The 25,327-nt window shown below is 35.2% G+C and overlaps 1 protein-coding gene across 1 annotated transcript; it reads right to left on the bottom strand.

Moving 5' to 3' along the window:
* Nucleotides 1–281: 281 nt before the first annotated feature.
* Nucleotides 282–23,087, bottom strand: LOC149876010 (uncharacterized). Its single transcript, XM_090075890.1, has 3 exons — nucleotides 23,063–23,087; nucleotides 3,575–6,595; nucleotides 282–286 (listed from the first exon to the last, which is right to left on the bottom strand). The coding sequence occupies exons 2-3, from the start codon at nucleotides 6,564–6,566 to the stop codon at nucleotides 282–284; spliced, it is 2,997 nt and encodes a 998-aa protein (XP_089932016.1). The 5' UTR covers nucleotides 6,567–6,595; nucleotides 23,063–23,087.
* Between the last annotated feature and the right edge of the window lie 2,240 nt (nucleotides 23,088–25,327).

Below are 25,327 nucleotides of genomic sequence, written 5' to 3'. Positions count from 1 at the left end.
TTGCTGTAGAAGAAGTGGATGACTAGATACACTTTTTTAAACTTGTGTGCTATCTCTATCGAATAAGGTAGTTTTCGAGAGTTTTTTCAAAGCAAAATTAGCGTAGTGTTCCTCTTTTAAATCTAGATTATCTCAAAAATAGATTTCGAATAGTTTTTCAAAGAAAGGTTAGCGTAGCTTTCCTCTTTTAACATTAGCTTATGTAGCTTGACATCACAGAACACAAAAAGATAAAATAAAATATAAGACAAACGTAAAATAAAAAATAGATGTAGCTTAAGTTAGACTGTATAAAAAACCAACAACATAATAATCTAACAGGTATGTTTAAGTTGAATTAAATAAAACCCTCTGCGCAAATATAGGTATGCTAGAGAGTAAAAAGGCATAAAAAGCCTCGCTACTTTGTTAAAGGTAGTTTTTGAATAGTTTTTCAAAGACAGGTTAGCGTAGATTTCCTCTTTAAAGTTTAGCTTATGTAGCTTGACATCACAAAATATAAAACTCAAAAAGACAAGATAAAATATAAGATAAACGCAAAATAAAATATAGATGAAACTAAAGTTAGGCTGCATAAAAAACCAACAACATAATAATCTACTAGGCATGTTTAAATTGAAATAAATAAAATCGTTTGCGCAAAAATAGCTATGTTAGAGAGTAAAAGTGCATAGAAAGCCTCGCTACTTTGGTGTAAAAGAAGTGGATGACTAGATACAACATTTTAAAATCGTGTGCTATCTCTATCGATTAAGGTAGTTTTCGATAGTTTTTTCAAAGCAAAAATAGCGTAGTCTTCCTCTTTTAAATCTAGATTATGTCTAAGGTAGTTTTTGAACAGTTTTTCAAAGAAAGGTTAGCGTAGCTTTCCTCTTTTAACATTAGCTTATGTAGCTTGACATCACAAAACACAAAACTCAAAAAGACAAAATAAAATATAAGATAAACGTAAAATAAAATGTAGATGAAGCTAAAGTTAGGCTGCATGAAATAAACGGGTAACAATATTTTTCTATGTATGTTTACATTGAGTTATATAAAATCCTCTGCGCAAATATAGGTATGTTAGAGAGTAAAAGTGCATAAAAAGCCTCGCTACTTTGTTAAAGGTAGTTTTTGAATAGTTTTTCAAAAAAAAGGTTAGCGTAGTTTTCCTCTTTAAAGTTTAGCTTATGTAGCTTGACATCACAAAACACAAAACTCAAAAAGGCAAGATAAAATATAAGATAAACGCAAAACAAAATATAGATGAAACTAAAGTTAGGCTGCATATAAAACCAACAACATAATATTCTACTAGCCTAGTTTTCCTCTTTTAAGTTTAGATTATGTAGCTTGACATCACAAAACGCAAAAAGGCAAGACAAAATACAAGGTAAACGTAAAATAAAGTAGAAGTGAAACAAAAGATAGGTTGCATAAATACAAAAACTGCATTGCCAAAAATAGAATTTGTTGTCTAGAAAGACTTTTTAAAGTTTGTTTCTTTCGTCTATTGACTTAGTGAATCGCGATCTGGTTTTTCTTAGGCGCGCTTGTTTCTTAGTTGTTTTTTTTTGTAAAGAAAGTTTATTCAGACGTTTTTTTTACGCAACTCCTTTAACATTATTTTTAACAAAGTATTCTTTTATACGTGTTTACATTGAAATAAAACCCTTTGCGTAAATAGAGATAAATTAGAGAGCAAAAGCCTCACTACTTTGCAGAAGAAGAATTGGATGGCAAGATACAACTTTTTAAATTCGTGTGCTTTCTCTTTTAAGGTACTTTTTGAATATTTTTTCAAAGAAAAGTTAGCGTAGTTTTCCTCTTTTAAGTTTAGCTTACGCAGCTTGACATCACAAAACGCAAAAACCAATAAGGCATGATAAAATACCAGATAAACGTAAAATAAAATAGAAGTGAAACAAAAGTTAGACACCATAAAAAAAAAACAAACAAAAAAGAAAACATAATATACTTCTATGTATGTTTACATTGAACTTAATAAAATCCTTTGTGTAAATATATGAAAAAATAGAGAGTAAGAGTTCATAAAAAAAGCCTCGCTATTTTGCTGAAGAAGAAATGGATGTCTAGATCTTTTAAAATAAGGAACTTTTTGATTTCTTTTTCCGAAAAATGTTTGGAGCAGTTTTCCTTTTTTAAATTTCACTTAAGCAGTTTAACATCACAGAAAATATTAATTTGCTTTTTAACAAACTCTTAAAAACATCAGAAGTAATTCTAAATGCAACTCTATTAAAAGTGTTAACAGAATAACAAAACGACTTTTTTTTTTTTTTAAAGATAAAAAAAGTTTGAACTATCTTTAAATAAGAAATGTGAGAACAGTTTAACAGAACTTCTTGTTTATTATGTATTTAGCGAAACAGATAAATATATTTGCAAAAGCATAGAGAAAACAAACTACACAAAAGGCCCATCTTTATTGCCAAACTGAACAAACTTTTCTAAACTACATAAATGGTCTCACTATATTGCCATATTGAACAAACTTTTCTAAACTACCCTCTTTTTGAATTTTTAGCTTCATGTTTTTAATTTTGTCTTTAATATGGCTTCGGTAGGAGTACTTTTGCAAGACATGAATGAGCTTGTCACTGCTATGATTTGCCAAGATGCCAAGGTAATCTTTGTACGAGCAACTTGAGCTTACATCTGTAAACACGTCTTGCAAGATGTATGCCAACACTAAAGCTGCACATCGAGGAAAACTTCTGGTGTTGAACCATTCGTTGTGGCCAGGGCAAGCATTCAGCTTTTCAACTATTTCATCTAAAATTTTACAAACTCAAGTCATAACACAAAGAGATTAAATCGAATATTCATTTGGTTCTGAAGCATGACAAGATTAATTTTGTTTTTTTATTTGTTTTTTTTGTTGACCTTATTGTTTGCACTGATAGCAACAACTGGTTTTTGAAAGATTACCTAATTGGCATTGGCTAACTTCTGCTTTGTTTTCCTTTGTTCTTGGCTGAGTTGATCCTGAAATAAAATAAAACCATGTTCATTTTTCTAATTCATAAAAAAAGCATCAACAGTTTCTAAGTGTTAGAGATAATAACAAGCTGTGCATGATTTCTAGCGGTGATGTTTCTAACTTCATCATTAGAAATCGGGTAGACACAACTTTCTAAAAGTGCACTTAGCAATGATGGCTAGTTTTTATTAACAGTTAACCATCTGAAATTGTGCAAGAAGAGGTTTGTGTTTATATATGTTTGTATAAATTAGGTTTTACATTACCGATGTGTTCTTGAGTAAAAGATGGCATTTCCAACTTGATTTTTTTTCTTCTTGGATCTTTTACTTCTAAAACATAATCAGTTTTAGTATCAATCACTTGTGTAAACATTTAAGCAATCACAGAATTTGTCCTGCAACAAATACATACACACTTCTGTGTTGTTTTTTTTGTTTTTTTTTTGTTTTTTTTATTGTTTTTCTTTTTTTTTTTTTTTTTTACAGCTTTAACAATAACAATAGGGCAAGGAGTTAATTTGGGCATTTTTATTTTTTGAAAGCGTGTTGAGATTTGCATAAAAATCAAAAATCAAAAAGAATTTACCTCTGGATGTACAAGCAAGACTTTGGCTAAATAGACTACCAACAGATTGAACAGCACCAGGTGAGGGCTGTTTTTCAAGAACAGTACCAGCCTGTTGGACTGGAACAGCTGAAAGAAACAAACTGGGTTTGGCCATCGTTTGCTGACGAGCAACAAGATTAGGAGCCAGAGGAACAGAAAAGACCTCTTTTGAAGGATTAAAAACAACTTGCAGAGAAGGAGCAACATGAACAGGTTTGGCAACCACTTGCTTATGAGCAGGTTCAAGAAGAGCAGGTTCAAGAAGAGCAGGTTCAAGAAGAGCAGCTTCAGGAGGAGCATGGAAAACACGTGTGACAGCCATAAGATTATCTTGCTGTGAAGCAACATTAGACACTGTTTCCAGCAGAACAGAAAAGACCTCTTTTGAAGGACTGAAAGCAACTTGTTGAGCAGGAGCAGCAGAAACAGGTTTGGCAACCACTTGCTCACTAAAGTAAACTGGAGAAAGTTGTGCATGGTGTTCAATAAAATCCGGTTCATCAGGAAATAATGTTAATGCAAGAGGAGAACAAGCTGTGCCAACAGGAACAGCTAGAGTCTGATCTACATCCATACAAACAGCTTGTTCATTAGGAACTAGTTGTGCAAGAGCAGAGGATAGTTCAAGAACTGGACCAGCGATTGTTTGTTCAGAAGGAACAGACGAAACAGGAGTTGAGGTAGGTTCACACAAGAAATCTACAACATGTTCGTTGCTGTCCTCTAAAGGAGCATTGTTTTCTACAGCTGGAGAAAATGGAACCACTGTGGTACAACCGAAAGTAGCAGCAGATTCTTCAGAGTCAGAACCAGAGTCTGAATCTTCCTCAAAAATGTCCTCAACATCATGAAAACCGTACTCCTCTGCATTAGTTCGGAGCCAGTCCATCACATCCTTCTCCTCCTTTGGTGGTCTCTCAGACTTTTCAACAGTCAAAGACTCTATGACTCCGAAGGACTGTCCGATGCCGAGGGCAAAGCGCAACTCCTCTGCAGCGTTCCACTGGGACACATAAAAGCTATCCATTGTGTGTCTGCTGTGCTTCATGTAGAGTGTAGCAAACCGCTCGCGATCTTCTTTGCTGTTGTTGGCAAAGTAAGTGGCTATCGAACCGCGAATGCAAGTGGGAGTAAGACGCTTCATGGGAATGTTTACTTGGCTTTTTCTGAAGCAGGACGTCAGGCTAGAGGTGATAGCAGAGGAACCCATCTGGTAAACAGGCACTCTAGATGCACCTAGTGTCACACCTTCGTCTTTGTTGGCTCTCATCGATGGAAAAAGGGGCCTGTAGCAGTCACTCAACTCCAAAACAGTCTTGGTGTCTGCAGCCATGTAGTGAGAGTCGTTGACAAGAAGGTCTCTGTATCTCAGCAAATAAATATCGATCAACACTTTCAAGTCGTTCGGCACTAGAATGTTTTTGGCTCCGTACTTGTATGCTGTTTTGTAGCGCTCTTGCACAATGCAATATCCACACTCACTCTTCTCAGCAGCCATGTAGTCTCTAATGTTTAAAAGAGCAATGTTAGATTTTCTTAAACTGTTAATTACAGTGACAGAGAGCAGAAGATGGTTTCGTAGAGACACAGCATTGTCTCTAGTCAGCGGAAGAGACGCCTTTCTAATCGATTCCACTAAGTCTCTTACGTATGCAGACTTGCCATATTCGGTCAGCAAACTGACATTGATGATGTTGATGCTTTTTCTTCTTTTCACAAGGCTCCTCCTCAAAGAACGAAAGGGCCTCAGCACTTTTCGCAACTCATCCACCTTGCAGCGCAAACGTCGGATGGCCTCATGAGAAAGTCCGAAATAGACGTTTCTGGCTTCACTGAAACGAAACAGGAGACAAAGGGAGACAAGGCGGTTGTACAACGTGTGACAAGACATGGCTTTTGTTTGGTCAAGTTCACTCAGATTGGAATTGAGCTGAATTTTCTTAAAGTGCAAGGAGAAGTATCTATCCTCCAAAACATTGGAATTGGTGAGGGAGTTTGGGTGCAGCGTCAACGTGCTGTCACAACAAGTCAATATTTCCACAACTGCATTTTTGTAGATCTTTGCTTGTGACCAAGTGTTGTTGTTGGCTACCACAAGCCACTTTTCAAAGTCTCTGAAGAGCTCATCTGCTGACTGGTAATAAAAGTGAAAAGCATCTTTGTCCAGCTGAAACAAGAGTCTCTTTTCTTCGGTCAAGACATAGGAGCTGGAAACCAAGTGCTCTAAGGAATCGAAATCAGAGTCAAGGACGGATTCGGTTTTCAGCTCTTTGTTTTCTACAGAGGTGCATTGGTTTGCAGAAGGAGCCTCGGACGAACCAGCAACTGGTGAGGGCAAGCTTAAAAGAGGATCAGAGGAAAGAACCGGAGAAGAAAAAGAGGAGGAAGACCCAGGAGCAGAGGATGCAGAGCCTGATGCAGACGCTTGTTCAGCTACTGGCTTAATACCAAAGAAGGCAGGTCGAATAAATTGAGGGACATAGAGCTTCTCGTTGTCGTATCGCTTTGCCTCTGCAATCTTTTGTTTGATCATCTTGGAATCGTAGAAATGAGTCTCTTTCAAGTGTATGTCCAGTCGGTCGTAATATTTCCAACATTGCAAACAGGGGTAAGGTTTTGGACAGCCGGACTTGCGTTCGAGACGAGCATGCTGAAACTTCCTGACCATTGCAGAGTAAAAGATGGAAGCTTCATCCAAAGTCCAAGAATGATCTTTTTTAGTCAAGTGTCTTTTAATGCTTGTGGACGAATGTTTGCACAAAGGCATCGGACAGCTAACAGCGTACCTCTTCTTGGTACCATAGAAAGGTACAACCCTGTTTACGGAGCCACACGCTGCAACTAATGCGGCCCTGACTTTGTTTTTGAGCTTTAAGTCTCTCTGTTCTTGTGACTGCTTTCTTTTCTTTTTTTTCGCTTTAGAGTTCGGAGAAGGGGCAACAACAGTGTTGTTTTCTTGTGAAGAAGACATGTTCAGGTGTTTGTTTGCAACGGTTTTTGCTAAAAAAAGAAAACAGTCAGTGAGAGTTTTTTTCTTCTGCCTGCATCCAATCCTGGAATGTTTACAACTGCAGGGAAGAGCTGTGTTTTTTCGAATCCTCTGCAAAAGAGAAAAAAAGAAAGAAAAGAGAGCAACAAGAAGAAACAAAGTTTCCACTAGCAAATGAAAAAGAATGAGAGCAACTAGCATTACATGCATGGTGGCAGCAGTGATTGCTATTATGAGAAGGAGAATGAGAAAAAAAAAAAAAAAAGAAAAGAAACAAATAAATAAAGAGATGGAGTTTGAGAGGATCTCGCAACCATATGACTCAAAGAAAGAAACTGTGTTGAAAAAAGGCAAGAGAGGGCAAATAGAACTTGCTAACAAGGACAAATGACAGACATAACTACAACAGTAACAACTCTCATTGCAAGCATAATAACAACAACAGCATCAGCATCACTGACTCAGAGAGTGTTGACAAAACAAAACAGATTAAAAAAACAAGCAATGTGGCTGAACCGTAACAACAATCATTGCATGTATAACAACAACAACAACAACAACAACAACAGCAACAGCATCACTGACTCAGAGGGTATTGATAAAAAAAACAAGCAAAACAAAAACAAACAAAAAAACAAATAAAAAAACAAAACAAGCAAATTGGGTGAACAGTAACAACTCTCATTGCAAGCATAATAACAAAAACAGCATCAGCATCAGCATCACTGACTCAGAGAGTGTTGACAAAATAAAATAGACAATAAGCAAGCAAAGTGGGTGAACAGTAACAACTCTCACTGCAAGCATAATAACAACAACAGCATCAGCATCAGCATCACTGACTCAGAGAGTGTTGATAAAATAAAACAGATTATAAACAAACAAAGTGGGTGAACAGTAACAGCTCTCATTGAAAGCATAATAACAACAACAGCATCAGCAACAGCATCACTAACTCAGAGGATATATAAAAAAACAAACAAACAAACAAACAAAACAAAATCAAAAAAAAACAAGCAAAGTGGCTGAACAGTAACAGCTATCATTGCAAGTAAAATAACAACAACAGCATCAGCAACATCATCACTGACTCAGAGAGTGGTGATAAAATAAAACAGATTAAAAAACAAGCAAAGTGGCTGAACAGTAACAACTATAAATACAAGTAAAATGACAAAAGCAGCAACAGCATCACTAACTCGCAGGGTGTTGATAAAAAAAAAAGCAACAAACAAACAAAGCAAGCAAAGTGGGTGAACATTAACACTCATTGCAACTATAATAACACCAACAGCAACAGCATCAGTGACTCAAAGGGTGTTGATAAACAAAAACAAAAGCACAAACAAAACAAGCAAAGAGGGTGAACATTAACAACACTTATTGCAAGCACAATAACAACAACAGCATCAGCATCACTGACTCAGAGAGTGTTGATAAAACAAAATAGATTATAAACAAGCCAAGTTGGTGAACATTAACAAACACTCATTGCAACTGTAATAAGAACAACAGCAACAGCATCACTGACACAAAGGGTGTTGATAAACAAAAACAAAAACACAAGCAAAGTGGGTGAACATTAACAACAATCATTGCAACTATAACAACAACAACAGCAACAGCATCACTGGCTCAAAGGGTGTTGATAAAATAAAGAAATAAAAACAAAACAAGCAAAGTGGGTGAACAGTAACAACTCCCATTGCAAGCATAATAACGACAACAGCAACAGCAACACCATCACTGACTCAGAGAGTGTTGATAAAATAAAATAGATTATAAACAAGCCAAGTTGGTGAACATTAACAAACACTCATTGCAACTATAACAACGACTACAGCAACAGCATCACTTACTCAGAGAGTGTTGAGAAAAAAAAAACAAAAAAAAAAAAAAAACAAAACAAAACAGAAAACAAAAGTACAAGTCATATGGGGGAACATTAACAAACACTCATTGCAACTGTAACAACAACAACAGCAACAGCATCACTTACTCAGAGAGTGTTTATAAATAAAACAAAAAACAAAAACAAGAAACAAAAATACAAGCCAAGTGGGTGATTACTAACAGCGCTAACAGCAGCAACAACAGTGTCTTTAGAAACAACAAACAAGTACAACAGCAACAACTGCTTTTACAGAGTATAACAATAACAACAACATGGCACTAACAACAACAAAAGGGTTGGAATAAAAACCTGTAGGCAAAAGGAGAGCTGCATTCAGACAAGATCGATTACAAAGAGGCTCTTCTTTAGGACAGAGGAGAAACTGCTTTTGAGGGACAGAGGGACTTTTGTTGTTGTTGTTGTTGTTGTGCAGAAACCAACAAACTTTTATTGAACCGAATATAACCGAATATAACCGAAAGTCTTGTTTGCTTCTGTTTTGTGCCATCAAGAAGGGAAAACAAAACATCACAAAACAAACGAAGCAAACGAAACAAACAAACAAACAAACGAACGAAACAAACAAAAAAAAAAAAAAATTAAAAAAATTAACAAACAAACAAACAAACAAGCAAACAAACAAAAACAAATAAGAAAAACAGAAAACGCAGTACCGTTAGGGTTAGGGTTAGGGTTAGGGTTAGGGTTAGCGTTAGGGTTAGGGTTAGGGTTAGGGTTAGGGTTAGGGTTAGGGTTAGGGTTAGGGCCCATGAGGGGCGTCCTTCAATTGTAAAATGCCTTTAGACGCACGTGTCTAGTCGTCTTGTTGCATCGACCTAGAGGAGTTTTCTGATAGATCTTGCGCTTTGGGCTCAGTTAATCGGTCTGTATCCATTGTAAACACGGTGTCTGCCGTTAGAAAATCGTTAACCAGGCGTTCGTGAGCTTTAACAACCATCCCTTTGAGTTTAAAACGAACGTTTCTTCAAAAGCCACTCGAGATGGAGGTACTCACGGAGGTTTGTTACGGTAACAACCCTGTGGTTTGCCATCTTCTTTCTTTCCGCAGCGTCGCAAACGCATCGGCCGGTCTCTTAGGTGACGAAAAAACGTCTGATCTCTCGACTGGAATGCTTAACGTACTAAGATTAGTAGAGTTAGTACTAAGAGTTGCATCTGGCCGCCGTAATTTTCTTCGATGATGTCTTGAAAATTTCGTGACGTCGTTTTGAAACCTCTAGGGTCGATTTTAACCTTCGATCTTAAAGTCGATTTTAGCCTTCGGTGTGGCTCTGTACAACTTTTGCGGTGAAAAAGCTTGTGCGGAGTCTACAGTTGTATTTAGCCGACAGACGCTGGCAACGCAGAAACAGAATGACTCTTGGGCGGCGCAAACCGAGCGTTCAGCAAATTTCTAGCATTTTACGTCAAAGCGGACAATCTGCACGACAAATAAAGCTAACTTTCTCGTTGCAACAGTTAGTCACTGGACGTTGGACGAGTGTGTACAGCTGTTTTGCGTCGAAAGCCGACCGGTGGTCGGATGCGACTCTTCTTTTCATTCGAAAATCAGAACCTGGCCATCAGTCGTGTATCACCATCGAATGCTTAATGTAGTGATTTCTCGAAACGACAAAAGCTTGTAAAACAAACAGCTTCGCTGTACTGTTGCCTAATATGTTAACGGATGGCCAGGAACAACTTTGGTCTGTAATGAATGAGTTCGTTTTTCCATTCGAGGCACTAATTACTGCAGTTTTAAAAGTCACCTAAAGTATAAGCTCATCTCTCCATTCAAGAAAAACAAGCATCAGAGTTTCGGAAAGTTTGCATGCACGACACCACCATCGATGATACTTAAACAAACAGAAAATGAATTGCAAAACAGAACCACTGAATTGCAAAACATAACAACGGACAGCTTGTAAAAAGCATGGTGATGAGCTTCTTCAATCCAATCAAGGAACCAAGCATCACAGTTTCGGCAATGGTGCATGTGCAAATCAGCAAACTGTGATACTTAATCAAACAACTTCACTGTTTTGCTTAGTTTAAGAATGGATGGCTAAGAACAACCTCGTTAGTGAGTATGAAGTCATCTCTTCATTCAAGGAATTAATAATCAGAGTTTTTAGAAGTCTCTTACGTGCGATACTACTATCAACGGTACTTAATCAAACAGCCTCTCAGAATGGCCTAGTTTGAGAACGGAAGGCTAGGAACAACCTTAGTAGTGGGTCATCAGTTGAACTTTTCATTCAAGGAATTAAGCATCTAAAATCTGAAAAATAAAAAGAAGAGCTCTTTGTTGGAAGTTCTTATTTTTATTTTTCCTCAACTTCTATTTCTTTTCTTTTTTTCTTTTTTTTTTTTAATGATAGTTTTTCTTTTTTTTTATCTATTTTGTTCGTTTAAATTAATACAACAGGCGTTTTAGGTCGTTTCTGTAACATTATTTAACACTTTAAATTGTAATAAATATTTGAACAGAAGAAAATCCTTTTCGTAACGTTAAAATGTCATAAGAACATTTCATCTTTACCAAATACGCTTGTAAAAATAGTTTCACTTTTAAAGTTTGTTGTATATGTCTTTTAATTTAGTGAATCGCAATTTGGATTTTCTTAGGCGCACATCTACTTTAGTTGCTTTTTCTTAAAGAAAGGTCACCAGAGTTTTCTTACACAGCCCCTGCAGCATAATCTTTAACAAAATACTCTTTTGAAAAGTTTTACATTGAAATAAACAAAAGCCATTTGCGTAGTAAGTAGAGATAAATTAGAGAATAAAAAGTGCATAAACGCCTCGCTACTTTGATGAAGAAGAAACGGATGACTAGATGCAACTTTTTAATTTCGTGTGCTATCTCTTTCGATTAAGGTACTTTTTGAATATTTTTTCAAAGAAATGTTAGCGTAGTTTTCCTTTTTTAAATTTAAATCATGTTTAAAGGTAGTTTTTGAATGTTTTTTCAAAGAAATGTTAGCGTAGTTTTCCTTTTTTAAATTTAAATCATGTTTAAAGGTAGCTTTTGAATGTTTTTTCAAAGAAATGTTAGCGTAGTTTTCATCTATTAAATCTAAATTCATGTTTAAAGGTAGTTTTCGAATATTTTTTCAAAGAAATGTTAGCGTAGTTTTCCTCTTTTAGATCTAGCTTATGTTTAAGGTAGTTTTTGAGTATTTTTTCAAAGAAAAGTTAGCGAAGTTTTCCTCTTTTAGATCTAGCTTATGTTTAAGGTAGTTTTTAAATAATTTTTTAAAGAAAAGTTGGCATAGTTTTCCTCTTTTGGATATTGCTTATGTTTAAGGTAGTTTTTAAATACTTTTTTAAAGAATAGTTAGCGTAGTTTTCCTCTTTTTGATCTAGCTTATAATTCAGGTAGTTTTTGAATATTTTTTCAAATAAAAATTAGCAAAGTATAGTTTATTTAGCATGACATCACAAAATACTAAACTCAAAAAGGCAAGATAAAGTATAAGATAAACGTAAAATAAGATATAGATGAAACTAATGTTAGGCTGCATAAAATCAAAAACTGCATTGCCTATCATAAACACAAATGTCTAGTGAGAGCTTTTAAAGTTCGTTCTTTTCGTCTTTTAATTTGGTGAATCGCGATTTGAATTTTCTAAGGCGCACATGTCTTTCAGTTGCTTTTTTCTTAAGGCAAGGTCGCCAGAGTTTTTTTACGCAGCTCCTGCAGCATAATCTTTAACAAAATACTATTTTGTATATCATTACATAGAAATAAACAAAAACCATATGCGTAAACAGAGATAAATTAGAACGCAAAAGTGCATAAAAAGCCTCGCTACTTTGCTATAGAAGAAGTGGATGACTAGATACAACTTTGTAAATTCGTGTACTATCTCAATGGATTAAGGTATTTTTCGAAAGTTTTTTAAAAGCATAAATAGCGTAGTCTTCCTCTTTTAAATCAAGCTTATGTCTATGGCAGTTTTTGAATAGATTTTCAAAGAAAGGTTAGCGTAGTTTTCCACTTTTAAGTTTAGCTTATGTAGCTTGACAAAACAACACACAAAAAGACAAGATAAAATATCAGATAAACGTAAAATAAAATATAAATGAAACTAAAGTTAGGCTGCATAAAAAACAAACAACTTCATAATCTACTAGACATGTTTAAGTTGAATTAAGTAAAGTCCTTTGCGCAAATTTGGGTAAATAAGAGAGTAAAAATCCATAAAAAGCCTCGATACTTTGCTGAAGAAGAAGATGACTATATGCAACTTTTTAAAATCGTGAGCTATCTATATCGATTTAGGTCCTTTTTGAATAGTTTTTCAAAGAAAGGTTAGCGTAGTTTTCCTCTTTAAAGTTTAACTTATGTAGCTTGACATCACAGAACACAAAAAGATGAAATAAAATATAAGACAAACGTAAAATGAAAAATAGATGTAGCTGAAGTTAGGCTGCATAAAAAACCAACAACATAATAATCTACTAGGCATGTTTAAATTGAATTAAATAAAATCCTTTGCGCAAAAATAGGTATGTTAGAGAGTAAAAGTGCATAGAAAGCCTCGCTACTTTGCTGTGAAAGAAGTGGATGACTAGATACAACTTTTTAAAATCCTGTGCTATCTCTATCGATTAAGGTAGTTTTCGAAAGTTTTTTCAAAGCAAAAATAGCGTAGTCTTCCTCTTTTAAATCTAGATTATGTCTAAGGTAGTTTTTGAACAGCTTTTCAAAGAAAGGTTAGCGTAGCTTTCCTCTTTTAAGTTTAGCTTATGTAGCTTGACATCACAAAACACAAAACTCAAAAAGACAAAATAAAATATAAGATAAACGTAAAATAAAATATAGATGAAGCTAAAGTTAGACTGCATAAAAAAACAACAACGTAATAATCTACTAGAATCTAATAAAACCCTATGCGCAATTGTAGGTATGTTAGAGAGTAAAAGTGCATGAAAAGCCTCGCTACTTTGTTAAAGGTAGTTTTTGAATAGTTTTTCAAAGCAAGTTTAGCGTAGTTTTCCTCTTTTATGTTTAGACTATGTAGCTTGACATCACAAAACACAAAACACTAAAAGGAAAGGTAATATAAAAGTTAATCGTAAAATAAAATGTAGGTGAAATAATAATCTTCTATATATGTTTGGATTGAATTAAATGAATTCTTTTGCGTAAATATAAGCAAACTAGTGAGAAAAAGTGCATAAAGAGCCTCGCTACTTTGCTGCAGAAGAAGTGGATGACTATATGCAATTTTTTAAAATCGTGTGCTATCTCTATCGATTAAGGTAGTTTTCGAAAGTTTTTTCAAAGTAAAAATAGTGTAGTTTTCCTCTTTTAAATCTAGCTTTTGTCTAGGGTAGTTTATGAATAGATTTTCAAAGAAAGGTTAGCGTAGCATTCCACTTTTAAGTTTAGCTTAAGTTGCTTGGCATCACAAAACTCAAAACTCAAAAAGAAAAGATAAAATATATGATAAACCTAAAACATAATATAGATGAAACTAAAGTTAGGCTGCATAAAAAACCAACAACATAATAATCTACTAGGCATGTTTAAATTGAATTAAATAAAATCCTTTGCGCAAATGTAGGTATGTTAGAGAGTAAAAGTGCATGAAAAGCCTCGCTACTTTGTTAAAGGTAGTTTTTGAATAGTTTTTCAAAGCAAGTTTAGCGTAGTTTTTCTCTTTTATGTTTAGACTATGTAGCTTGACATCACAAAACACAAAGCTCAAAAAGGCAAGATAAAATTTAAGTTAATCGTAAAATATAGATGAAACAAAGTTTAGACTGCATAAAAAACCAACAACATAATAATCTACTAGGCATGTTTAAGTTGAATTAAATAATGTCCTTTGCGCAAATTTGGGTAAATAAGAGAGTAAAAGTCCATAAAAAGCCTCGATACTTTGCTGAAGAAGAAGATGACTATATGCAACTTTTTAAAATTGTGAGCTATCTATATCGATTTAGGTCCTTTTTGAGTACTTTTTCAAAGAAAAGTTAGCGCAGTTTTCCCCTTTTAAGATTAGATTATGAAGCTTGACATAACAAAACACAAAACTAACAAAGGCAAGATAAAATATAAGGTAAACGCAATATAAAGCATAGATGAAACTAAAGTTAGGCTGCATAAAATAAACGGGTAACAATACTCTTCTATGTATGTTTACACTGAGTTAAATAAAATCCTTTGCGCAAATATAGGTATGTTAGAGAATAAAAGTGCATAAAAAGCCTCAGTACTTTGCTGTAGAAGAAGTGGATGAGTAGATACAATTTTTTAAATTTGTGTGCTATCTCTATCGAATAAGTTAGTTTTCGAGAGTTTTTTCAAAGCAAAACTAGCGTAGTGTTCCTCTTTTAAATCTAGATTATCTCAAAAATAGATTTCGAATAGTTTTTCAAAGAAAGGTTAGCGCAGCTTTCCTCTTTTAACATTAGCTTATGTAGCTTGACATCACAGAACACAAAAAGATAAAATAAAATATAAGACAAACGTAAAATGAAAAATAGATGTAGCTAAAGTTAGGCTGCATAAAAAACCAACAACATAATAATCTACTAGGCATGTTTAAATTGAATTAAATAAAATCCTTTGCGCAAAAATAGGTATGTTAGAGAGTAAAAACGCATAAAAAGCCTCGCTACTTTGTTAAAGGTAGTTTTTGAATAGTTTTTCAAAGACAGGTTAGCGTAAATTTCCTCTTTAAAGTTTAGCTTATGTAGTTTGACATCACAAAATATAAAACTCAAAAAGACAAGATAAAGTATAAGATAAACGCAAAATAAAATATAGATGAAACTAAAGTTAGGCTGCATACAAAACCAACAACATAATATTCTACTAGTTATGTTTAAATTGAATTAAATAAAATCCTTTACGCAAATATAGGTAAGTTAGAGAGTAAAAGTGCATAAAAAGCTTTACTTTGCTGAAGAAGAAGATGAATAGATGCAACTTTTTAAATTCGTGAGCTATCTCTATCGGTGTGAGGTAGTTTTTGAACAATTTTTCAAAGAAAAGTTAGCCTAGTTTTCTTCTTTTAAGTTTAAATTATGTAGCTTGACATCACAAAATACAAAACTCAAAAAGACAAGATAAAATATAAGATAAACGCAAAATAAAATATAGATGAAACTAAAGTTAGGCTGCATACAAAACCAACAACATAATATTCTACTAGAAAAGTTAGCCTAGTTTCCTTCTTTTAAGTTTAGATTATGTAGCTTGACATCACAAAACACAAAAAGGCAAGATAAAATACAAGGTAAACGTAAAATAAAATAGAAGTCAAACAAAAGTTAGGTTGCATAAATACAAAAACTGCATTGCCAAAAATAGAATTTGTTGTCTAGAAAGACCTTTTAAAGTTTGTTTCTTTCGTCTATTGACTTAGTGAATCGCGATCTGGTTTTTCTTAGGCGCGCTTGTTTCTTAGTTGTTTTTTTTTGTAAAGAAACTTTATTCAGACGTTTTTTTTACGCAACTCCTTTAACATTATTTTTAACAAAGTATTCTTTTATACGTGTTTACATTGAAATAAAACCCTTTGCGTAAATAGAGATAAATTAGAGAGCAAAAGTACATAAAAAGCCTCGCTACTTTGCAGAAGAAGAATTGGATGGCAAGATTCGTGTGCTTTCTCTTTCGTTTAAGGTACTTTTTGAATATTTTTTCAAAGAAAAGTTAGCGTAGTTTTCCTCTTTTAAGTTTAGCTTACGCAGCTTGACATTACAAAACGCAAAAACCAATAAGGCATGATAAAATACAAGATAAACGTAAAATAAAATAGAAGTGAAACAAAAGTTAGACTGCATAAAAAAAAACAAACAAACAAAAAACATAATATACTTCTATGTATGTTTACATTGAACTAAATAAAATCCTTTGTGTAAATATATGAAAAAATAGAGAGTAAGAGTTCATAAAAAAGCCTCGCTATTTTGCTGAAGAAGAAATGGATGTCTAGATCTTTTAAAATAAGGAACGTTTTGATTTCTTTTTCCGAAAAATGTTTGGAGCAGTTTTCCTTTTTTAAATTTCACTTATGCAGCTTAACATCACAGGAAATATTATTTTGCTTTTTAACAAACTCTTAAAAACATCAGAAGTAATTCTAAATGCAACTCTATTAAAAGTTTTCACAGAATAACAAAACGACTTCTTTTTTTTTTTTTTAAAGATAAAAAAAAGTTTGAACTATCTTTAAATAAGAAATGTGAGAACAGTTTAACAGAACTTCTTGTTTATTATGTCTTTAGCGAAACAGATAAAAATATTTGCAAAAGCATAGATAAAACAAACTACACAAAAGGCCCATCTTTATTGCCAAACTGAACAAACTTATCTAAACTACATAAATGGTCTCACGATATTGCCATATTGAACAAACTTTTCTAAACTACCCTCTTTTTGAATTTTTAGCTTCATGTTTTTAATTTTGTCTTTAATATGGCTTTGGTAGGAGTACTTTTGCAAGACATGAATGAGCTTGTCACTGCTATGATTTGCCAAGATGCCAAGGTAATCTTTGTACGAGCAACTTGAGCTTACATCTGTAAACACGTCTTGCAAGATGTATGCCAACACCAAAGCTGCACATCGTGGAAAACTTCTGGTGTTGAACCATTCGTTGTGGCCAGGGCAAGCATTCAGCTTTTCAACTATTTCATCTAAAATTTTACAAACTCAAGTCATAACACAAAGTGATTAAATCAAATATTCATTTGGTTCTGAAGTAAGACAAGATTTATTCTGTTTTTTTTTTTTATTTATTTTTTTTTTGTTGACCTTATTGTTTGCACTGATAGCAATAACTGGTTTTTGAAAGATTACCTAAATGGCATTGGCTAACTTCTGCTTTGTTTTCCTTTGTTCTTGGCTGAGTTGATCCTGAAATAAAATAAAACCATGTTCATTTTTCTAATTCATAAAAACCATCAACAGTTTCTAAGTGTTAGAGATGATAACAAGCTGTGCATGATTTCTAACGGTCATGTTTCTAACTTCATCATTAGAAATCGGGTAGACACAACTTTCTAAAAGTGCACTTAGCAATGATGGCTAGTTTTTGTTAACAGTTAACCATCTGAAATTGTGCAAGAAGAGGTTTGTGTTTATATATGTTTGTATAAATTAGGTTTTACATTACCGATGAGTTCTTGAGTGAAAGATGGCATTTCCAACTTGATTTTTTTTCTTCTTGGATCTTTTACTTCTAAAACATAATCAGTTTTAGTATCATTCACTTGTATAAACATTTAAGCAATCACAGAATTAGTCCTGCAACAAATACATACACACTTCTGTGTTGTTTTTTTGGTTTGTTTTGTTTTTTTTACAGCTTTAACAATAAAAATAGGGCAAGGAGTTGATTTGGGCATTTTCATTTTTTGAAAGCGTGTTGAGATTTGCATAAAAATCAAAAATCAAAAAGAATTTACCTCTGGATGTAGAGGCAAGACTTTGGCTAAATAGGCTACCAACAGATTGAACAGCATAAGGTGAGAGCTGCTTTGCAAGAACAGTACCAGCCTGTTGGACTGGAACAGCTGAAACTGGATCAGATGAAAGAAACAAACTGGGTTTGGCCAATGTTTGCTGAAAAGCAACAAGGCTAGGAGTCAGAGGAACAGAAAAGACCTCTTTTGAAGGACAGAAAGCGACTTGCTGAGAAGGAGAAGCAGAAACAGGTTTGGCAACCACTTGCTCACTAAAGTAAACTGGAGAAAGATTTGCATGGTGTTCAATAAAATCCGGTTCATCAGGAAATAATGTTAATGCAAGAGGAGAACAAGCTGTGCCAACAGGAACAGCTAGAGTCTGATCTACATCCATACAAACAGTTTGTTCATTAGGAACTAGTTGTGCAAGAGCAGGGGATAGTTCAAGAACTGGACCAGCGATTGTTTGTTCAGATGGAACAGACGAAACAGGAGTTGAGGTAGGTTCACACAAGAAATCTACAGCATGGTCGTTGCTATCCTCTAAAGGAACATTGTTTTCTACAGCTGGAGCAAACGGAACCACTGTGGTACAGCTGAAAGTAGCAGCACATTCTTCAGAGTCAGAACCGGAGTCTAAATCTTCCTCAAAGATGTCCTCAACCTCATGAAAACCGTACTCCTCTGCATTAGTTTGGAGCCAGTCCATCACATCCTTCTCCTTCTTTGGTGGTCTCTCAGACTTTTCAACAGTCAAAGACTCTATGACTCCGAAGGACTGTCCGATGCCCAGGGCAAAGCGCAACTCCTCTGCAGCGTTCCACTGGGACACATAAAAGCTATCCATTGTGTTCCTGCTGTGCTTCATGTAGAGTGTAGCAAACCGCTCGCGATCTTCTTTGCTGTTGTTGGCAAAGTAAGTGGCTATCGAACCGCGAATGCAAGTGGGAGTAAGACGCTTCATGGGAATGTTTACTTGGCTTTTTCTGAAGCAGGACGTCAGGCAAGAGGAGATAGCAGAGGAACCCATCTGGTAAACAGGCACTCTAGTTGCACCGAGTGTCACACATTCGTCTTTGTTGGGTCTCATCGATGGAAAAAGGGGCCTGTAGCAGTCGCTCAACTCCAAAACAGTCTTGGTGTCTGCAGCCATGTAGTGAGAGTCGTTGACAAGAAGGTCTCTGTATCTCAGCAAATAAATATCGATCAACACTTTCAAGTCGTTCGGCACTAGAATGTTTTTGGCTCCGTACTTGTATGCTGTTTTGTAGCGCTCTTGCACAATGCAATATCCACACTCACTCTTCTCAGCAGCCATGTAGTCTCTAATGTTTAAAAGAGCAATGTTAGATTTTCTTAAACTGTTAATTACAGTGACAGAGAGCAGAAGATGGTTTCGTAGAGACACAGCATTGTCTCTAGTCGGTGTAAGAGACGGCTTTCTAATCGATTCCACTAACTCTCTTACGTATGCAGACTTGCCATATTCGGTCAGCAAACTGACATTGATGATGTTGATGCATTTTTTGCTTTTCACAAGGCTCCTCCTCAAAGAACGAAAGGGCCTCAGCACTTTTTGTAACTCCTCCACCTTGCAGCGCAAACGTCGGATGGCCTCATGAGAAAGTCCGAAATAGACATTCCTGGCTTCACTGAAACGAAACAGGAGACAAAGGTAGACGAGGCGGTTGTACAACGTGTGACAAGACATGGCTTTTGTTTGGTCAAGTTCACTCAGCTTGGAATTGAGCTGAATGTTTTTAAAGTGCATGGAAAAGTATCTATCCTCCAAAACGTTGGAATTGGTGAGAGCGTTCGGGTGCAGCGTCAGCGTGCTGTCACAACATGTCAATATTTCAACAACTGCATTTTTGTAGATCTTTGCTTGTGACAAAGTGTTGTTGTTGGCTACCACAAGCCACTTTTCAAAATCTCTGAAGAGCTCATCTGCTGACTGGTAATAAAAGTGAAAAGCATCTTTGTCCAGCTGAAACAAGAGTCTCTTATCTTCTGTCAAGACGGAGGAGTTGGAAACCAAGTGCTTTAAGGAATTAAAATCAGAGTCTAGGACAGATTCGGTGTTCAGCTCTTTGTTTTCTACAGAGGTGCAGTGGTTTGCAGAAGGAGCCTCGGATGAGGGCAAGCTTAAAAGAGGATCAGAGGAAAGAACCGGAGAAGAAAAAGAGGAGGAAGGCCCAGGAGCAGAGGATGCAGAGCCTGATGCAGACGCTTGTTCAGCTACTGGCTTAATACCAAAGAAGGCAGGTCGAATAAATTGAGGGACATAGAGCTTCTCGTTGTCGTATCGCTTTGCCTCTGCAATCTTTTGTTTGATCGTCTTGGAATCGTAGAAATGAGTCTCTTTCAAGTGTATGTCCAGTCGGTCGTAATACTTCCAACATTGCAAACAGGGGTAAGGTTTTGGACAGCCGGACTTGCGTTCGAGACGAGCATGCTGAAACTTCCTGACCATTGCAGAGTAAAAGATGGAAGCTTCATCCAAAGTCCAAGAATGATCTTTTTTAGTCAAGTGTCTTTTAATGCTTGTGGACGAATGTTTGCACAAAGGCATCGGACAGCTAACAGCGTACCTCTTCTTGGTACCATAGAAAGGTACAACCCTGTTTACGGAGCCACACGCTGCAACTAATGCGGCCCTGACTTTGTTTTTGAGCTTTAAGTCTCTCTGTTCTTGTGACTGCCTTCTTTTCTTTTTTTTCGCTTTAGAGTTCGGAGAAGGGGCAACAACAGTGTTGTTTTCTTGTGAAGAAGACATGTTCAGGTGTTTGTTTGCAACGGTTTATGCTAAAAAAAAAGAAAACAGTTAGTGAGAGTGTTTTTCTTCTGCCTGCATCCAATCCTGGAATGTTTACAACTGCAGGGAAGAGCTGTGTTTTTTCGAATCCTCTGCAAAAGAGAAAAAAGAAAGAAAAGAGAGCAACAAGAAGAAACAAAGTTTCCACTAGCAAATGAAAAAGAATGAGAGCAACTAGCATTACATGCATGGTGGCAGCAGTGATTGCTATTATGAGAAGGAGAATGAGAAAAAAAAAAAAAAAAAAGAAACAAATAAATAAAGAGATGGAGTTTGAGAGGATCTCGCAACCATATGACTCAAAGAAAGAAACTGTGTTGAAAAAAGGCAAGAGAGGGCAAATAGAACTTGCTAACAAGGACAAATGACAGACATAACTACAACAGTAACAACTCTCATTGCAAGCATAATAACAACAACAGCATCAGCATCACTGACTCAGAGAGTGTTGACAAAACAAAACAGATTAAAAAAACAAGCAATGTGGCTGAACCGTAACAACAATCATTGCATGTATAACAACAACAACAACAACAACAACAACAGCAACAGCATCACTGACTCAGAGGGTATTGATAAAAAAAAACAAACAAAACAAAAACAAAACAAAAAAAACAAATAAAAAAACAAAACAGGCAAATTGGGTGAACAGTAACAACTCTCATTGCAAGCATAATAACAACAACAGCATCAGCATCAGCATCACTGACTCAGAGAGTGTTGACAAAATAAAATAGATAATAAACAAGCAAAGTGGGTGAACAGTAACAACTCTCACTGCAAGCATAATAACAACAACAGCATCAGCATCAGCATCACTGACTCAGAGAGTGTTGATAAAATAAAACAGACTATAAACAAACAAAGTGGGTGAACAGTAACAGCTCTCATTGAAAGCATAATAACAACAACAGCATCAGCAACAGCATCACTAACTCAGAGGATATATAAAAAAACAAACAAACAAACAAACAAAAAAAAAAAAAACAAGCAAAGTGGCTGAACAGTAACAGCTATCATTGCAAGTAAAATAACAACAACAGCATCAGCAACATCATCACTGACTCAGAGAGTGGTGATAAAATAAAACAGATTAAAAAACAAGCAAAGTGGCTAAACAGTAACAACTATAACTACAAGTAAAATAACAAAAGCAGCAACAGCATCACTAACTCGCAGGGTGTTGATAAAAAAACAACAACAAACAAATAAAGCAAGCAAAGTGGGTGAACATTAACACTCATTGCAACTATAATAACACCAACAGCAACAGCATCAGTGACTCAAAGGGTGTTGATAAACAAAAACAAAAGCACAAACAAAACAAGCAAAGTGGGTGAACATTAACAACACTTATTGCAAGCATAATAACAACAACACCATCAGCATCACTGACTCAGAGAGTGTTGATAAAATAAAATAATTTATAAACAAGCCAAGTTGGTGAACATTAACAAACACTCATTGCAGCTATAATAAGAATAAGAACAACAGCAACAGCAACACCATCACTGACTCAGAGAGTGTTGATAAAATAAAATAGATTATAAACATGCCAAGTTGGTGAACATTAACAAACACTCATTGCAACTATAACAACGACTACAGCAACAGCATCACTTACTCAGAGAGTGTTGAGAAAAAAAAACAAACAAAAAAAAAAAACAAACAAAACAGAAAACAAAAATACAAGCCAAGTGGGGGAACATTAACAAACACTCATTGCAACTATAACAACAACAACAGCAACAGCATCACTTACTCAGAGAGTGTTTATAAATAAAACAAAAAACAAAAACAAAAAACAAAAATACAAGCCAAGTGGGTGATTACTAACAGCGCTAACAGCAGCAATAACAGTGTCCTTAGAAACAACAAACAAGTACAACAGCAACAACTGCTTTTACAGAGTATAACAATAACAACAACATGGCTGACACAAGTGTCAATGGCACTAACAACAACAAAAGGGTTGGAATAAAAACCTGTAGGCAAAAGGAGAGCTGCATTCAGACAAGATCGATTACAAAGAGGCTCTTCTTTAAGACAGAGGAGAAACTGCTTTTGAGGGACAGAGGGACTTTTGTTGTTGCTGTTGTGCAGAAACCAACAAACTTTTATTGAACCGAATATAACCGAACATAACCGAAAGTCTTGTTTGCTTCTGTTTTGTGCCATCAAGAAGGGAAAACAAAACATCACGAAACAAACGAAGCAAACGAAACAAACAAACAAACAAACGAACGAAACAAACAAAAAAAAAAAATTAAATAAATTAACAAACAAACAAACAAGCAAACAAACAAAAACAAATAAGAAAAACAGAAAACGCAGTACCGAAACCTCGCCATTTTTTATCCTTCCTCAAGCTTTCTTTGGGCGCCAAAGACCGAGAAAGCTGCGCAAGCGTGACGTTTAGGGGGGTGGGGGGGTGGGGGTACTTAAGGCCAGCAGACCGACCAATGGCAAGCTTAGGAGAGACCCACGTGAATGCTACATTTTCTTTCTATGCTAGCTGGATCCGCTCAAAGTCTGGAATTTCCAGCATTCACGTGTCATCACTCCAGCCACCAGATTGGCCCACACTTTGCACACTTTCAAGACTAGAAACTCACTTGTGCTCAATTTGAGCAAAAAAAAAAAAAAACTAAGTCTCGCATGGCGACAACTTTTCGAAAAGCAAACAAAGCAACGACCTTCCTTTCGAATCCCTTGCATTTCAAACGAAGGCAAACGAAGAAAAAACAAAAACAAATACACAAAAACAAAACCGAAAAGGGAGAGAGAGAGAGCAAGTCGACTCATTTCTTTCGACTGCCTTAAACGAGAAGTCTAAAACGTTTAAAAGTTGAAAACTAAGTTTTTTAAATGAACTGCACCGAAAAAACTTTACGACAGTTTAGCTGGTTAAAAACGCAGAGGAATATATTTTATAAAATTTAAGCGTTCTAAAGATGTCCATTTGTGTTTTTGTCTTTTTTTATTTTGGTTTGTTTCTGGTTTGTTTCTTTTTTTAAATTCTAGCGATCGAGCATATTTGAACGGTTTCATCAACCTGTTGGCGCACGTGCTCTAGAGCTAGAACTTTGATTGCTTTTGTTGTTGAGAATTGAGAATGTCCGAGCAGGTTTTTTTATCGATTTCATCGCTTGTGGCGAGGCAAAATCAAAACGCTTTTTGGACGAAAGAAAAGAGATTAAAAGGAAAAAAGAGAAGAAAACAAAACAAAAAAAACAAAAAACAAAAAAATAGGTTATGTGTCATAAACATTTATTTTCTTTTTTCATCGCTTGTGGCGAGGCAAAATCAAAACGCTTTTTGGACGAAAGAAAAGAGATTAAAAGGAAAAAAGAGAAGAAAACAAAACAAAAAAAACAAAAAACAAAAAAATAGGTTATGTGTCATAAACATTTATTTTCTCACGCGATGACGTCTAGTTTTGTTACAGTAATTAAATCATGGTATCAAGTTTGTAATTTCTATCTTATTTTTAGTTACGGATAATTGCCAATTATGTCACGTTTAGTATACACAACGCTGTTTTCTTAATAGCAATATGATACAAACAAGTTATAAAAAAAAAAGCGTTCGCTCGATCTTCCTTAGTCAGTTGAACAAAAAGAAATTTTCACAACATATTATTGATTTGGTTGTCCTAGCAAGCTGTTTTAGCAAACGGCTAGAGGTTGCAACTGTTGTTCATTGAAAACGAAAAATCTAGCGTCAGCAAGAAATTTTTGAATACATAATGTACACAAAAGTGGCACTAACAAATAAAAATGTAAAAAAACTGTTTACCTTGATGCCAGACTCGCAGAGATGTTGTCGCTCGTAGCTATCGACTGCGAACAGCTTTGTTGTTTTTCGAAGTGCCTCTTCATTCTACTTATAGCCGAAGTTTTGGCTTCGAAAAAAAATACGAACGTCGTTAAGCTCAACGAGCTGCTTTAATTGTTGTTCGTGCGAAAACGAAATGCTTAAAACGGATAAAAGTGTTGGCGTAATTACACTTTTCGACCGCGATGCAGTTTGTCAACTCTAGCGTACTTTTTTGGCTCGTGGAGCAAAAGCCTCATGATAATAGCAAAGGCTTAAAATGTCTTAACATGTCAGCAAAGGCTTAATATGCTTAATAAACTGTGGTTAAGCTTTTGCGGTGCAGTTCATTTACAACTTAATTTGCAACTTGCTGGCACAAGCAAACGTTTATGACTTCTCGTTTAAGACAGTTGAGCGAAATCAGTCGACTCACTCATTCTCCCTTTTCTGTTTTGTTTTTGTTTTGTTTTTTTGTTTTTGTTTTTGTTTTTTGTTTGTTTTTTTTTCTTTGTTTGTCTTTTGTTTAAAATGTAAAAAACTCGAAAGGAAAGTTGTTGCTTTGTTTGCTTATTGAAAGTTTTCGCCAGTTGCAAGACTTAGTTTTGTTTTTGTTTACTTATTAAAATATCGAGGAAAATATTTGAGGACATCGCATTCTAATGGTGCCTTTATAACAACATCTAACGATTTAACGTTTAATGTTGTGCTCAAAAAAAAAATTCTTTTTATATCTCTCAATGGTCTCCAAAGATAAAACTGCCGACCAATCGCAACGATTAAACA

Source organism: Hydra viridissima, unplaced genomic scaffold (assembly GCF_058129835.1).
Source record: "Hydra viridissima isolate aposymbiotic clone 2 unplaced genomic scaffold, HvirCarnegie_v1 scaffold_64, whole genome shotgun sequence".
In the NCBI taxonomy this organism is placed as follows: Eukaryota; Metazoa; Cnidaria; class Hydrozoa; order Anthoathecata; family Hydridae; genus Hydra; species Hydra viridissima.
The sequence above is the reverse complement of the archived record's forward strand: the minus strand, read 5'-3'. Positions and strand labels throughout refer to the sequence as shown.